The sequence below is a fragment of the Megalops cyprinoides genome, chromosome 15 (genome assembly GCF_013368585.1).
Source record: "Megalops cyprinoides isolate fMegCyp1 chromosome 15, fMegCyp1.pri, whole genome shotgun sequence".
NCBI lineage: Eukaryota > Metazoa > Chordata > Actinopteri > Elopiformes > Megalopidae > Megalops > Megalops cyprinoides.
The window spans coordinates 26,036,035-26,051,674 of NC_050597.1; the positions used below are offsets into that span (position 1 = coordinate 26,036,035).

The 15,640-nt window shown below is 50.5% G+C and overlaps 1 protein-coding gene across 1 annotated transcript in view; it reads right to left on the bottom strand.

Annotated features, from left to right (window-relative positions):
* ttc27 (tetratricopeptide repeat domain 27) overlaps positions 1-15,640 on the bottom strand; it is an 89,683-nt gene that overhangs the window by 6,450 nt on the left and 67,593 nt on the right. The window contains exons 12-16 of the mRNA XM_036547503.1: positions 15,273-15,395; positions 8,333-8,560; positions 5,650-5,748; positions 4,818-4,870; positions 3,494-3,659 (exon numbers count right to left, since the gene is read on the bottom strand). Coding sequence (XP_036403396.1) covers positions 3,494-3,659; positions 4,818-4,870; positions 5,650-5,748; positions 8,333-8,560; positions 15,273-15,395 — 669 coding nt within the window. The remainder of the gene's footprint in view (positions 1-3,493; positions 3,660-4,817; positions 4,871-5,649; positions 5,749-8,332; positions 8,561-15,272; positions 15,396-15,640) is intronic.

Consider the following 15,640-nt stretch of genomic DNA (forward strand, 5'->3'; position numbering starts at 1 on the left):
ACAATCACCTGTAGCTTTACGGCCTTTTAAAATCCCACCACAGAAACGTGACGAGGAAACTCCTTAAAATAGCTGGCTCCTGGTGAGTCAACCTAATGAGTTGAGGCAGACACACAGGCTGCTGCAGATATCTTCGGGCTTCTTTAAGTGTTGTGTGCAGAGACCTTCTGCCAGTAGCAAAAAAAAAAAAAAAACAACCAGCAAAAAGTCATCTGTGAGCAGTGCAAACTCTTGCTGAGAGAGAAAAAGTGGAATGAGAGCTGAGAATACCAAAGACCTTCCAATAACAAGAGGGAGCGCTCCGCTCGGAGGTCTACCCCCGGACGGAGGAGGCAAAGAGAGGGGTGACCTGACCTCAGTCTGTCTTAGCTCACTGTCTCCCTGCTAAAAACAACAGGCTTCCTTTTCTAGGGAGTGCACCTTTCTCTCTCCTCTCTCCCTTAAGTAAACTTCGGCCCCACGCACTTGACTTGTGGGGGTGCGCTGATTTTTTTTTTTCGGCAAGTAATAAACGACCTGTCGTCTGCCATCTTTGAGGGCTGCCTCAAAACCGTTCCGAGAGCCGAGGGAGAAACCGGCACTTTTCCTGACAATTACCACCTGGGTTTCCAAACACACTGTGTCTGATAACGGAGGTGCCTGGGACGACACTGCGAGGAGAGAACTTTCGGTGGAGGGGTGTGGCGAGTTTGGGGGGGGTTGAATTTGGAGGGGAGGTGCGGCCACGCCTGCCACCGCCTGCTAAGCAGGGCTTTGAAAGCACAGCCAGGTCTCAGGTGCTGCAGCAAATCACGAGGAGAGGATTCCATTCCAAATATTTCACCCTGCTCCCCTCTGACCTGCTGACTGTGTGTGGTCCGCACCAGAACATCCCATTTCTTCATACCTCATAAAACAAATTACACCTATTATGGCGCAGAGAAATTTGGTAGTGAATGTATATAGCACCCTAATGCAGAGCTGAGAGGGGCGTGTTAGCAGCTTCAGCTGTGCTTTTGTTTCGTTTTTTTCTTTTCTCTCTGTGGCTTGCTTTGAAAGGGGTTGGTCTGATCTGTCTCAGAGCCGTCACATGCAGTCACAAGTCGCTGGTGGGAGTTTCTGTGTGCCAGGCGGACACAGTGGCCGCTCTGTCATCCCGAGGGCTTTAATATCGACTGACACTTCTGTTCATGTGAGGTGCCACACCAGCTCAAGGTAATTTCGGCTCGGGGGGACTTGCCCTGATTTCTCTGATTGGACAGATGATGATGAAAAAGGAAGCAAATTAAACCTATAAATAGCGGTTTGAGATGCGAGGTTTTCAAAAAGGCGAGTGACAACTCGGGGAAATTGAATGGATCTTTCCGCGATATTCCTGCTGTATCCGGTTATGGCATGAAATTAGGAGGAAAATTAATATCCTCCCAGGGGGAATGGATGGGAAAGGGAGTTGGGGGTCGATACACATTGAAGCGCAGGAGCTGTGTGAAGGGATATTTGATCCGTTTTTAAATGCGTCATTTTTTTAAGACCTAGGGGGAATAGGCACATTTCTGCAGTTTCTCTGAGGGAGCTGGTTTGATTTTTCCCAAACCCCCAGGGGGTTATGGGAATCTGAAGGGCAAGCCATGCATATACTGCTGTAGGAATGCTGGAGCCTTGGAGAAGCAGGGCATTGTGGGGGAATTGAAACTAGCGCTGTTTTTTTCCCCTCACTCGGCATGTGGCAGTTACACATGGCACAACCCACAAAACTAAAGAATATAAAAAAAATTCCTGGGTCAGATAAGAGTGTCAGAGAATGGTAAAGAACAAAGAACCAAAAAACAAGACATCCGCTGCTAAGAATAGATAAAACAAAATCAAGAGGCATGACGTAAACCCACTTAATCCCCCCCCCCCCCCCCCCCCCCCCCACTTTTTAAACAACAATTCAAAGACATGTGTCACGCAGGCCTAAAAATAAAGGAGGCAAATTCACATTCCTCAGTTGTGCTATTTTTCACAAACTCTCATGTAGACGGGCCAGTACAATCTCTCTGTGTCAGTCTCAAAAACATCCTCCCAAAAGACGCTGCATTGCACAGCAGATAGGCCATGAATCCATTATCTCCCTTCGTCCTGAGGTCCAGAAGTTCAGCCTCTAATAGGACTCTGAGAGCGAGGTAAGTACATGCCAAAAAATGACAACCTGCACCCTTCTCCCCTTTTTTATGCAATGGAGAGAAAGGGAGAGGGGGGCAAGGAAACAGAGCTAAGAATGTAGTTTTTCAGATCCCAATTACCGGAACATGTTTGCCACTGCAGTGGGATGCAGGTCTGACCTTTTCAACTTGTGTGCTTTTACAACTTAAATCCTAATTGATGAGAAACTAGCATCTTGCCAAACAAAAAGGAATCCACTGGACGAGGGAAGGCAGGGGGAGATGGAAAAATAACACATTTTGAGCACAGCCCCCACTGACTTGCAAACCTAATTAAAAAAAAAGCCAACGAAAGCAGCACACGTTAAGTGCTGCACTGTGCCAGAGAGAGAGAGAGAGAGAGGGAGAGAGAGAGAGAGAGAGGTTCAGCGTTACACATTTGTCCCCCAGGGCAATTACTCCCAAACTTCAAAATCTAAATGCTATTTGTTATTTAGAGCAGCGGTCTGAGGGAAACGGGATCCTTTCCGCTAATTGCTCAAAATTAAGAGCATGTTAATTTGGATAATATATCCCGTTTTTGTTGCCTGTTATGAGGGTGTTTTCTGTTATTTTCAGATCAGTTCATTTCCAATTAGCGTGCAAATATGAGGGATTTTGACTTTGTGATGACGGTGAAACACGGCGCGTGGGATATTATGTTTCCCTGTAAGACGAGAGGCCTTTAAGCTCAGCACTTCTGAGACAGGAAAGAGAGCCAATCAGATCCTGACACTAGACCAGGCCAGTAAAGTCAGTGCCGCGTCTCCTTGAGATTTCTGACAGCTGATCGCCACAGATGCCCCTATGGCCGAGGAAAGTACAGGCTTTTTTCAAACAGAAACCGAACAGCTCTCGTGCTCTTTGTTCTGTGAGCCTGCGCTCTGGACACATGGAACTACCTGCTTAAGCAAATGTCACAATCCTCTCAGCGAACTTGTCCTAATGCAAAAAAAAAAGTCTTCCTCTGCGTTTCTGCCTCTTTGCTTAGGGTTACCCAAGAGAGAAACACTGAACCAGGCTTAATTTTCTGGACGCCCTGACACAAAAAGAATCTAAATGAATATCGACGAAGCTGCATGACAGCTTGTACATTGTTCCGGGCCAGAGATGTGGGGACTGCCACTGCGATAGGCATGAGACAGGTGAAATGCGGTGGGCTCATGTTCTTTGATGGGACGCTGGTGCTGTGCCACTAAGCACGCTGCTTCCCCGCTAAAAACACCCCAGACGGACAAAGGAACAGAGTGTTCTATTACAAAGACTGCATATGGGCTGCGCGTGGGCCCAGAGTACAACCATCTTCCAAGAGCTGAGAGTTTGACAGTGACCTCCACATCCTTGTACTTGTCGCGCAGGTCCATCAGCCGGTGGTAGGCCTTGATGGCCTCGCCGAACTCCCCGACGTCGATGCACACGGCGATGAAGTTCTCCCAGATCTGCCAGTGCTCGTAGTTACACTTCAGCGCCTCCTGCAGGGTGCGGAAGGCCTTGTTCCTGACGGGGTGGACAGACAAGCAATGTGCATTTAACTCAAATACGTGTAACACTAAGGAAAAAGCCAGGAGGTATTGAAAAAGAAACCCCAGGAAAAACATCTAGTTGGACATGTCATAAGCACACCAAGTAAATGGGCCACTAGAGTAGGATCTATAACTGTTTATAACATTAATTATACATTTATATAACATATTTATACATTATTAAAAATGCCCATCCAATTTAAAATACACACAACCCCCATCCCCCCCCCCCCCACTTCATAAAAGCAGCACAGGTGCACTTAACACTGTGGTCCGAGACTCCCTACATCCTGCTCTCCCTGCTCTACCTGCTTTTACAGACCACATGCTCTGAGACTCTTCAAAGAGGCTCCGGCTGAATTAACAGCACTAACCAGGTTTTAATGGGAGCTCCCAGTTTAATTTCAGGCCTGAGAGCGCCCGGATGATTTGAAGGGATCTGAGGGCAAGTTCCCAGAAACATGACAGGAGTCTGGAGTAAAACCTTGCCAAGAAGACCTTGTTTTCAAGGGAAATAAGCAAGGCTGGCAAAAACAGGCGTTTGTGGTGCAGTTCTAATGGACCCGCGCCCGGTGAGCCTCGTTAATGCGGGGGGGGGGTCCAGCAGTAGGGTGGGTGCTGTTAGATTTATTTGTCCAATTACGGGCCCTGGGCTTTCTCTGCAGTGGTTTTAAAAACCCGCAGGTCTGCCGAGAGATGAAGCCCCGCGAGATCAGGGGGGAACGAAGTAACGGCATCAATCAGCCCTCCAACGCTCGACGCGGGTGCCATCTCGGAGCAGACGCCCGCTGATCTCGTCTCTGATTGGCGCTTTACACCATTCCTTCCAGGCTGGCCCTCCACAGGCACTGAGCTCCCTCCCCCAGCCACGTTTCACTGAATCGTTCCAGCAGGCCCGGGGAAGACAGATACCTTCAGGGGGGCCACAGGACATAGAGCCTCACAGCAGGCTACTGATTAGCCAATAGCCACAGGAGGAGCGAGGGGAAACAACCTCCGTGTGCACTTTGACCATGTCAGCCATGGAGACGGAGGGTCCTGGTGGGGAGCGGGGGGAGTGGGCGGAGTGGGGGGAGTGGGGGGAGTGGGGGAGTGGGGGGGGGGGGGGCTCTAGCTGTCGGGTAGTACTCACTTCTGTCTCAGGCGGATGTAGGCGGTGGAGAGGTTGTTCCAGGCCTCTGCGTTCTGCAGGAGCGAAAGGAAAGTTACACACAGGCCGGTTTGCTGCCGTTACATTCACATTGGCTCACGGCTGCTCAGACACAGAGCTGGCGGCCAGGCAGGCACTCGAGCAGAATTCTGTAATGCGGAGCGCACCGGCAGCACACTTGCTGGGGTTTGCAATGGGCACACAGGTGCTGTGTGGGTTATTAAACTGAACAGAAGGCCTGCAAGAGAACTATAACGGTGTTATTGCCTTCAGTTAGCCAGAGCACAATGAGAGAGAGAGAGAGAGAGAGAGCGAGGGGTGGAGGAGGAAGGGGGGGGTGGGCGGAAGAGAGAGGCAGATAGAGGAAGAGAGATGGGGGGTTGGGGGTGGCTGCAGCTCCAGCTCGTACTGTCAGCTACCTTTCAGCACTCCTGTAACGAATTCCGCCAGCAGCTCCCATTACTGATTGGGCGAGCGTCATGGGGGTAAGCCCATGGGAATCCAGTGCGGGATGCTTCTGTGCTGAGTAACACTGACTTCACTGAGGCCGGGGGGGATACGCTGCCTGTCAGATCCAGCAGTTCCCCCCCGCTCCCCTACTGTGACCCCCTACATCAGAGAGAGGCGGGTGGCCAGAAGGGCCTGTGGCTTGCATTACCTCCGCATTCCTCAGGAGCGTCGTCACGGCAGTCTTCTGCCGCGTTTATCGTACCCCCCCCCCCCACTCCCGGAACCCCAGCCCCCTAGTCCCCCCCAGTGCCCCCCACAGCCCCCGTGGGAAAGGACAGCAGAGAGCGCGCGGGGTGTGACTTACGTCCGGCTCAAGGCCCACGCAGCGCTGGAAGGCCTTGGCGGCTCCCTCGTAGTTTTCCAGCGCGATGTAGGCGCAGCCCAGCGAGAACCACACGCCCAGCTGCGGGGGGGGGACGCAGAGACACAGAGAGCAGTCACGGGCGGGGCGGTGAGGTCACGCTTCCCCAAAAAAACACACAGTCTCCATGCACCAACAGTCACGTCACACCCCACCCCAAAGTCCCAACGCCATTCCCATGTAAGCTGAGCTTGGACGCTCTTCCATGGCAAAGCTCATGTTTCATGTATGAGAGAGAATCCCAGTCAGGCATCATTCATGCTCTAACTGCAGCGCTCGGCGTGAGGCAGCGAGGACGCACCAGAACCTTTCCCAAAAAGCACCTTATCTTCCCGGTAGCGGGCAACGCATTCCCCTAAGCCCCGAACAGCAGCTGCCACAGATGTGCCCCCCCCCCCCCCCCCGGCTCCCACACCCTCTTTATAGGACGGGTGGACGCAATTGACCCCCCATTCACTACCCCCAACCCCCCCCCCCCCCGCCCCGGGAGCCTGGCCCGGCTTTTATGTGTCCCACACTTTCAGAAGGGGGGGGGGGAATCCATGTCTGAGCCACACTGAGGCCGTGACAGGTGCCATGCAGAAGAGTTTAAAAAAAGAAGGGAAAAAAAGGCTGGATTCCATCCCGCGAGTGCTGGAAGTTTGGTTTGGGAGGGAGCCGACCTGTCAGGCGGAGTGACTGACAGGCAAGCGGGAGGCCCCCGCGCGTGACTGACGGGTTTATGCAGTTTATGCAGATCGCTAAAAATGTCAGCCTCCCTCACAACACCCCATCCCCCCACCCCGCCCCCCCCCCGGTCAGGAAGCCCTGTATCTCGCTTAACAGGACGGAGCCCTTCGCTGTGATGGAGACCTCAATCATCGCCTGGGAGGTGACGGCTAAATTTCTCGAGTCTCGCACCCCCGCCCCCGAAGATGTGGCGCTTGCGGTGTGCCGTGACGAGCTGGGGCACCCTGGCTCCATGCTTCAAGCGTCATCATTAAAAACACAAAACTGCTGGGTCATTAAGGGAAGTTATATGGAAAAACAAACTAACTTTTTTTATTGCAGGGTAACCAAGGAGAGAATATATTACGGAGCATAAACAAGCGAGCGATTCCCCTCTGGGTATTCCACAGGGAAACTGAACACCACCCCACCCCTCCGCGTGCCCTGACTTGACTGCTTTTAACCAGGAGAAAAGGCCACCGTTTCCAAGGCAGGGGCAGACAGTACAACTCTGTGACAAGGTCCCAGACAAGACTGTCCCAATCTTGACATCCTCCTCAGGGACGGGGTGGGGCAGGAGGAGTTCAGCCAGCCGTAATGCAGAGGAGAAAAGAAGCTCAATCCTGATTGGAGGAGAAGCTCAATCCTGATTGGAGACTGTAATATTGGATTGGAGTCTGTAATATTACCATTCAGCCCGTTAGCTTATGTGCGGCTGAATCCACTAATTATGGTCCCATTATATCCGACCGAACAAAACTGCCACTTCTATGTGTCAGTAATTCAAATCAAGCCTGAAAACCTGCTGGGCAGTTTTGACTCTTCCCTCTGGTTAGATCTCTTCTGCCTCTTAAGCTTCTCAGCTGCCCCCCTGCCGGCACTCACAGGAGGAAGGCGATGTAGCAAGAAAGCTACTGTAGTTTTTTTTTTAACCATCACAAGAAGGAAAGATGTTTGTCAAAAAGGGCAGCTGTGACGGCATCTGAACAAAAAAATATTCACCTCAAACTCTGGGCCTTAGCCCTGTGTGCTGTTCTGTGAGGGAGGCTTACAGGAGCCGCAGAGCTGGTATGAAGGAAGCGCTCTGTAGCAGCAGTACGCTAATGCTGAACTGATTTGCCTGGATGAAGGCAATGGAGGTTACACTTCACCAGCGAGGCCTTTTGGGCCCGCTGACGGGCTTGGAGGGGGACAGAAATGGTTATGTAAGGCAGAGCAGTGGTCCTTCTGAGCCAGCAACATAATCTGAAATGGATCTGCAATTATGGCCCTCCCTCGTGACTCCTTGTAAACGGTCAAAACAATTGGTCAATTATTGTTGATTGGGGCAGCGCAGAGAAAGAAAATAATTCACCCTCTAACGTCAGCCAAACGATAGTTTAATAAAAGGCACTGAATCAGAAGTTTTGGGTAGAAAAATGGGGTGTAGCTGTGATGTACCACAATAGTGCTGGGTAGAAGAGGGTATATACCTGTAGTGTACATAAGGAATCTCACAGGAACCTGGGTGGAGCAGTGGGGTATATCCCTACAGCCTCTGTACATGGTGCTGGGAGGAGAAGGGTGTATTCCTACAGACTCAGGACATGTGGCGAGGGGGAGAAGGATATATTCCTACTGACTCAGTACATGGTTCTGGGTGGAGAAGGGTATATTCCTATACACTCATTACAAGGTGGTGGGAGGAAGGGCGTATTCCTACAGCCTCAGGACAAGGTGCTGGGGGCAGAAGGGTATATTTTTACTGACTTTGCACATGATTCCCGGTGGAGAAGGGTATATTCCTAGTCTCAGTACATGGTGCTGGGTGGAAGGGAATATTCCTACAGTCTGAGTACACGGTACTGGATGGAAGGATATATTCCTACAGTCTCAGTACATTGTGCTGGGTGGAGCAGGAGCGTCGCTGCGGGCATACCTGCATGGCGTTGATGCGCAGCGAACGCTCAAAGCACTCCACACACTGCTGGAACTCCTTGTTGCGCAGGTGCAGCAGGGCTTTGGAGCGCTGGGCCCGGGCGCTGCGGTGGCCCGACAGCTCCCACGCCCGGTCGTAGTACTGCGGGTCCCTCAGCACATCGCCCAGCAGGCAGTACAGCGAGGGCGTCTCCTTCTTCTCCAGCTCCCGCCGCAAGATCTCCTCCGCCTGGGACACAAAGTACGCCCGGGGCGTTACAGGGGTCTCCCTCACACCCCCCCCCCCACCTCTGCCTGCATCCATTTGGGGTGTAATGGCACATTGACTCATAGGTGCATTGATACAAGAACAGCAATTTCACATGCAGTATTGCTACAGGAACTGTATTAATGCTGCATGTGAAAGCCAATTCAGTCGATTGTTAAAATCAATTTATTTTTACTTACATTAATGAGCTGCATTTATATTATCAGCAGTTTTATTTTCCCATAAACAACATACTTGGTTATCTTTGAGGGTTATTTCAAGAGCATTTAATGAACTAATCCTTAGACATTCTACATTTCTATAAAAATACAGAATAATTTCAAGGTTATTCTGAATTATATTGCATCAACACGTGTCGTACTAAAGCGCATTTCACTGTATCAAATTGTTAAACACATTCCCACGTTCAGTATTATTGCTTAGGTACTGATATGGTTTGGTATCATTGTTAAGACAACGGCTTACACCCCTAGTATCCACACCCACCCTTGTCTGCCAAAGACACCAGGTTTGGCAGTCCTCACAGATGCTTTCGTTTTAGAAATCGAGGACCCACGCCAAAATGGAACGGATATGTTTCGACATGTGTTGGACGCCGGAATGTTCTCTTTCAGTTTGAGGCTCTAATGGAGGATTACTTGAACATTCTTTGTTACTCGAACACTATGTGAAGGAGAAGAGAATGAAGACCCTTTTGGAAGGGAGTGCGGTTCCATGAGGACTATACAGCAAGGTTAATCCATTCGTTTCGGCACTGAAAACACATACAGGCGCGTGTAGACACACACAAACGCACAAAACACACACACACACACACGCACACACACGCACGCACACGCACGCACGCACACGCACGCACACGCACGCACGCACGCACGCACGCAGACACATGCACACACGCACACACACGCACGCACACGCACGCACGCACACACACACACACACACACACCCTGGGAACAGTTTAAGTCTTTACTTTCGGTTGCACTTCACCTAAATATTCCCCATCAGCCTTGGAAAACAAAGCGAGTCCAGCAAAGTGGATTAGGCAGATCACCGCTGAGGTGCCTTAAACCCCCCCCCCCCCTTATTTCATTTGTTCATTCCGTCCTTCCGAAACAGACTGTCTGCTTTCACAGCTTGAGTTGTCTATTCAATCGCTCTGAGTCCGGACTGGGCAAAAGAAAGAGAGAAAGTGCGCAGTGGTGTGCTGGCTTTGGGCCAGAGGAGCACCGGAGCCCCATCCCATTCACAAAGACACAAAGCAGGGCCCCCGAGCCTTTACCTCAGTGCTGTAACTGAAACACCAGACCTCCCATACACAATGCAGAATTACGTGCCATAATAGGGCCCTCAAACGGAAAAGGCTGTTCAAATTAGACTGGAGAAAGTTCTGCTTTAATGACAAGTTTCATAGCAGGTGTTTGATGAAGAAAAGCAACATACGGGACTACCGACTGAGGCAACTTGGTTTGTTCCTCTCCATCACAGAGTGTTGTGTCTCTCTGGTTGAGCTGTGCGCTTCTGCCTTTCAGAGAAGCACAGAAGGCACAGACCCCGCTGCACAGGGGATACAGTGGGCCTGTGTGAAACGGGGAGGGGGAAGAAGACTTCCAACTGGCCCTCACCCAGCCTGCACGCTTCCGCAGGCAGGTGGGGCGATGTGAGAGAGCGGCCGCAGCGTAACAGAAGCCCAATTAGAGCGGAGGCCCGTCGAGGCTCCCCGGCCAGCGGAGGATCACGCAGGGCGTGCCCGCTGCCCGTTTGATTTGTAGGGAGCCGGTGCTTTAAAACCGCCCGAAGTTTCCCCTTCCCCCCCCCCCCGTGCAGGCTTTCTCCGGGCAGACTCCAGCGGCCGCCTCCGTGCGTCTTCCCGGCTGAGCGTGAAGATTAAAAACGACCGCCGAGGCCCGCTCCGCCATCTCAGAGCAGAGGCTGAGCTGCGATATTTCCTCCACTACGCCTTCCCTCTCCCCTCAGCACCTCCTGAAGGCCCTGCTTTTTCAGCCATTCTGCCAGACTCCGGAGATTAACTTCTCACCGGCGTGTTAAATCTCATAATTACCTTGTGATTAAAGCACGATTATTACGGCCATTTGTCTTGCACGCTCATATTTCAAAGGGGCTTTTTTTTTTTTTAAACGTAATTTTCCCTCTACATATTTTTTGAAGAAAAAGCAAAGTTCCATCCTTGGGGAGGAAAAAATATCGACCTTTCCTGTGTGTCAACAGAGTGGCGTCCCGCGGGGCCGCTCGCGTTCACACGCAATTCCCGACCAACGGTCCGTCGCGACGCCTCCGATCGCAAATTTTAATTTTTACGCCATCATCGGGGGTGATTTATCTCCTTGGGCCGCGAGCGCCAACATGGCTGACTGGCGGAGCGGTCGGGTTTCATGACCTCGGCCAGACGGCACGCTGCCGGGGATGCCATTGCAGCCCCTCGCCTTCACCCCCGCTTTTCCGCCGCGCCCGGCCCTCGCCGCCGAACGCCGCCAGGCGACAAGCATTCGCGGCCTCTCCCAGCTGCTGCTTTTGGCAGGAGGGGGGTGGACGGGGACAGGGGGGGATTATCCCGGCACCCAGAGTGGAAATCCTGCCGGCCTGTTGCTACGGCCTTCAGCCGGGTTTTGTCACCGCTGACTCCCGCACTCGGGCTCTGAGCAGGCGGGTGGAGGGCAGCCTATGGCAGTCGAATGAGGCCCCCGCATGCCAGAGCGACCGGGTTATAAGCGACCCCGGGAGGGGATCAGACCTTCTGGCACAGACCTTAGGAGGAGACGGGGGTAAGGGGAGGAGTGGGGGGGAGGGAGTCCTCTGCCAATGACAACAGCACGTTAAGAGGTAACATCCACTCATTAATATAGCACCCCGGCGTCGGCTGCCAAGACAGGATTCAATTAGCCATCTCTCGTGCACACTGCGAGCTTCCCAATTACCCTTGACATGCTCTTGCCACCAGTACATAACAGGGCCACTGCGGCGATTAAAACGCCATTTGCCTCGCACGTTCGGGAGCATCTGAAAATCACTTCAGCAGGCCTTCTAGAACAAAATTGGAGTGGACTGATTGATTCCGCGGCCAGTTTCGCTCTGCGTTTAAAGAGGTGATTGTGGATTGGATTTTATAACCTTGGAGCCCAGCCACTGGTCTGCACCCAAGAGTATTCTCACGTGAAGGTGGGGGAGGACTGAAATTCCTCGAAATACAGACGCCCTTATTGTACGTGAGGAATTCTCAGGGCTCAATGAACTTTGCTTGAGGAAGAAAAAATTGGTCTATACCAATCTGCGGCTTCTCCAAATATTCGCGTTCACAATGGGAGCCGTTATCGTTTTTGGAGACCACGAGAGGAATTTTCTGCGCTGTGGTCACCCGTTGAGAGAAATCCATTCAAACGGCAGAGACCAAAAAAATGTCAAACAGTTATTACAATCAATTCAACCGATGAAAGAAAAAAAAACAGTGAACAATTACCCATGATCATTTATCTGTGGTTTAGAGCAAGCAAAGGAAGTGGGAATCAATGTCAGCATATGTTCAGGAGGCACTCAGTGTCTCAACTGATCCACTGTGTGGTCTCATCAAACGATCTGTAATTTACAGTCCTTGAACGCAATCAAGAAATCTTTGGTTCGCTTTCCCATTTCAACAGCCGATTTCCACGTCGAAGGGGTTGATTACGGTAACAGTGTTTTTACGGTTGTAATTTCTTGCACGAGAAAGGCATACGTTTTGCAGTGCCGGTTCAGAGCTGAGCCCGGTGCACCAGGAGAAGCACAAAGCCTCTTCCTCTGCTTCTTGTCTGACGGATAAAAATCTATCCGCCTCCTGAAGAAAAAAAAAAAAGAAAAAGAACGATCCCGTCTGATTCATTAAAGTGATGCACAGCTGCATCAGAGAGGGGAGATGGAACAGCGCATGAAATGTCCTTCTGCAGAAGGCTGGCAGCCGACTCCGGCCCTCTCTCAGGGCACGTCCGGGTCAGCTTCATTCACATAAGTATGCGCTCAGAACCAGAGCGCAGACAGAACAGCGCGTTTTCATGGCCAGTCTGCCAGAAGGAGAGAGAGAGAAAAAAAGAGAAATACTCCAGACAAATGGATTGCATAGCATTTTTATCGTGTTACCCAGGGTGCTGGCTTGGGCCGGAGTTAAGGGGTTTTTGTTTTCATTTTATTGTCCAGAATGCACCACGGTAATCAGATTGGGAGACAAAACAAGCTGTAATTTAATAGACTGCACAAAGGCCCGCAGGAAACGAATTCGGGATTGTGCTCCCGGAACAACCAACCAGAGGCTGGTTCCGCCCACCTTGAGGGGCGGGGCTGCCAAAGCGTGGGAGTCCCGCGGTGCACGGCACCACAATGCCACCACGTAACAATAGCGAGGTTAAACACTTTACAACACTGTGCAGGAGCGGTTCTATTGGGGTTCCAGCCAAGAGAAAATCTTAACAAAGTTTTTGTGTGTGTGTGTGTGTGTGTGTGTGCACGCCATCGATGCATATCACCTATGCAAAGATGCTATGTGTACAGTAGACCTTGTTATTCATTTGACTGGGTGTCAGTAATCATTGAAAAGATTTGGTTTTTAGCTCTATGACCACAACAGACATAAGTTTGAGATTTCAGGTTTGGATCACCTTTTTTATGCTGAATCCTAAAGACATTCCAGGACCACAAAAAAACCCTGGTTCTAGTTCATCTTGAGCGGTATGCTTTTCGTGGGGTCAATGGCAGGAAGGACGGGAGGTGACGCACAAAAAAAAAAAAAAAAAGCCAAACGGGAGAAGTGCTTTGAGAGTCGTCCTCAAAACATCCAGAAATTTAGCAGATGTCCCTGACGTAATCGTTCTGGCATCGTTAAAGCAAATTTGGCAATGACCGAGCGTCCACATCTCTCATTGCCATGATAAAACAGACGCGCTATCAGGTTTTCTCTCAGACCTTCTTGACACACAAACCCATTAGCTGCGGCTCGACTGCGCACTGTCCAAAACGTGACAGAAGAGCGGGAAGGGAAGTCTCCCTCTCTATCTCTGCTCCCTCACTTCCACCTCCAGTGCTTTACTTCGACGCGTAAACAATTACAGAGTCACGGCACCCAGTGCGGGAGGAAGGAAGAGGGCACCTGTGTAAACAAGGAGATGTTTCTCCACAAGGAGGAAACTACATATATATAAAAGAGAAAACAGCTTCAGTCTGTGGAAAAGCATTTTTCCTTTTCGCCATTCCCACGTTCACGAGGCGTAAAACGATGGGGTTGGACCGTGTCGCCTTTCCTGTGTGCGTCTGCGGTGGGTCCGCAAAGCCACAAACACGTCCCCGATTTGCTGACTCACAACAGCTGCCAGTGTTTGTTTGGGTAAGACGGATGGGCACTGGCGAGGCGGAGAGACGCCCAGGTCAGATCCCATTCGCGGTGTTGCAGGTTTTTGTCTGACTCGTCCAATGCTCGGGGGACCAACAGAGGTAACGTCAAAAAACTAAACAGAGCTGTATCGTCTGCCGCTGATGCATCTGGCATCTGGAGCGGCTTCACAAAGGAAGGCATAACAGAGACGCAGACAGCCGGGTAAACAGTCAGGTCATTAGAGGCTCTGTAATACTTCCACTTGATGATCTATTTCTGTCTGTGTGTTTAACATACCTATTGATCCAACAGCACTTTCTTCCTTGAGACCATTAACCAATGAGTGAACGTCACCCACTGTAACACACCAGCCAAACGATGAAGGATTAGTCAGAGCTACTAGACACGACTTGAATCAGATTTAAACATGAATTAGGAGTGAGTCAGAAAATGGGGTCAAAATAAAGGCTGGAACGAATGGTTTTCAGTCAGGGGGTGAGAGAGGGATGAGGGAGATTAGCTACCCAATCCCAAAAGGTTGCCCACTTGGGGTCTGACGGGGGTCACTCACACACAATCCAGAGGCTCTGCATTGGGTCAGCACTTAAATTTCCTTACAGTTCTGGTTCACACAGTATCTGACAAATCACCTTATACAGACAGGTCGCCAACAAACCTGTGATTTTACATTTAAATGAATACGTTCAGTTGAAAAATTATTCAAAGAATTTCAATTCAGTTCAATACTAAATATTACTTCAGACAGTTTCTGGTTCCTCGACGCTGTGCGCTTACAATGTTTAGCAAAACACCACTGCTAATTGCCTCACAATACAAAATCCTGAGTTATGACAAAAGAGAGACTGGTTGTACAAATATTTTGACTTTATCTCACATCAGGCGTTTGCTGTAAGCAATGGCTTCCAGCCCTTGGTCAAGATCATAACTTGCTTACAACATTGCCTTTTAGGGAATATAAGGTTAGGCTTCCCATAATCAACTTTATGAGAGAGTTCTGAGGAACTCTCGACCTTTACTGTTACTGTTATTATTACTGTTAGGACTACTCCCGTTACTGGCACATTATTCTGCTATGGTGTTTAGCCTGGCTTTTCAGCTTCACGCCAGTTCACAGTAATTAACGTATTCAGTAGTACTGTACTCTGTTCTTGTTGCTAAGTACAGTAAGTGTGTGATAAGCACTTAATATACAATGCCATGTTAGCCTTGTAGGCTGTTTAGGACAAGAGCTTACGCCAGCTAAATAAATCCATGAATATTGCTTATCCTTGTTTGTGGGCGGGTGGGTTGGGCCTACCTTGCCGTGCTGGCCCATCCTCTCGTAGCAGATGACGGCGTCCTCCCACAGTTCCAGTCTCTCGTAGATGAGCAGCGCGGAGCTGGTGCAGCCCAGGTCCATGAGCAGGCTGGCCAACTGCCGCTGCGGGGAGGTGGGAGAGGACACAGGTAAGTTACCCCTAAAGAAATCACCTTTATAACAGATCTTTTATCCCCTCCACAAACCTACTGCACCTACAGATGACTGTGTGTTAGAAACAACACAGGAATATAAACAAATTGATAAAAATAATTCTGGTAGCAGCTCTGTCCATCTGGTCATCCCTCAAATACCTGCAATTACCTGCAATCCTGTGCACACACGTGTTTTTGAGAGCACGAGAGCGT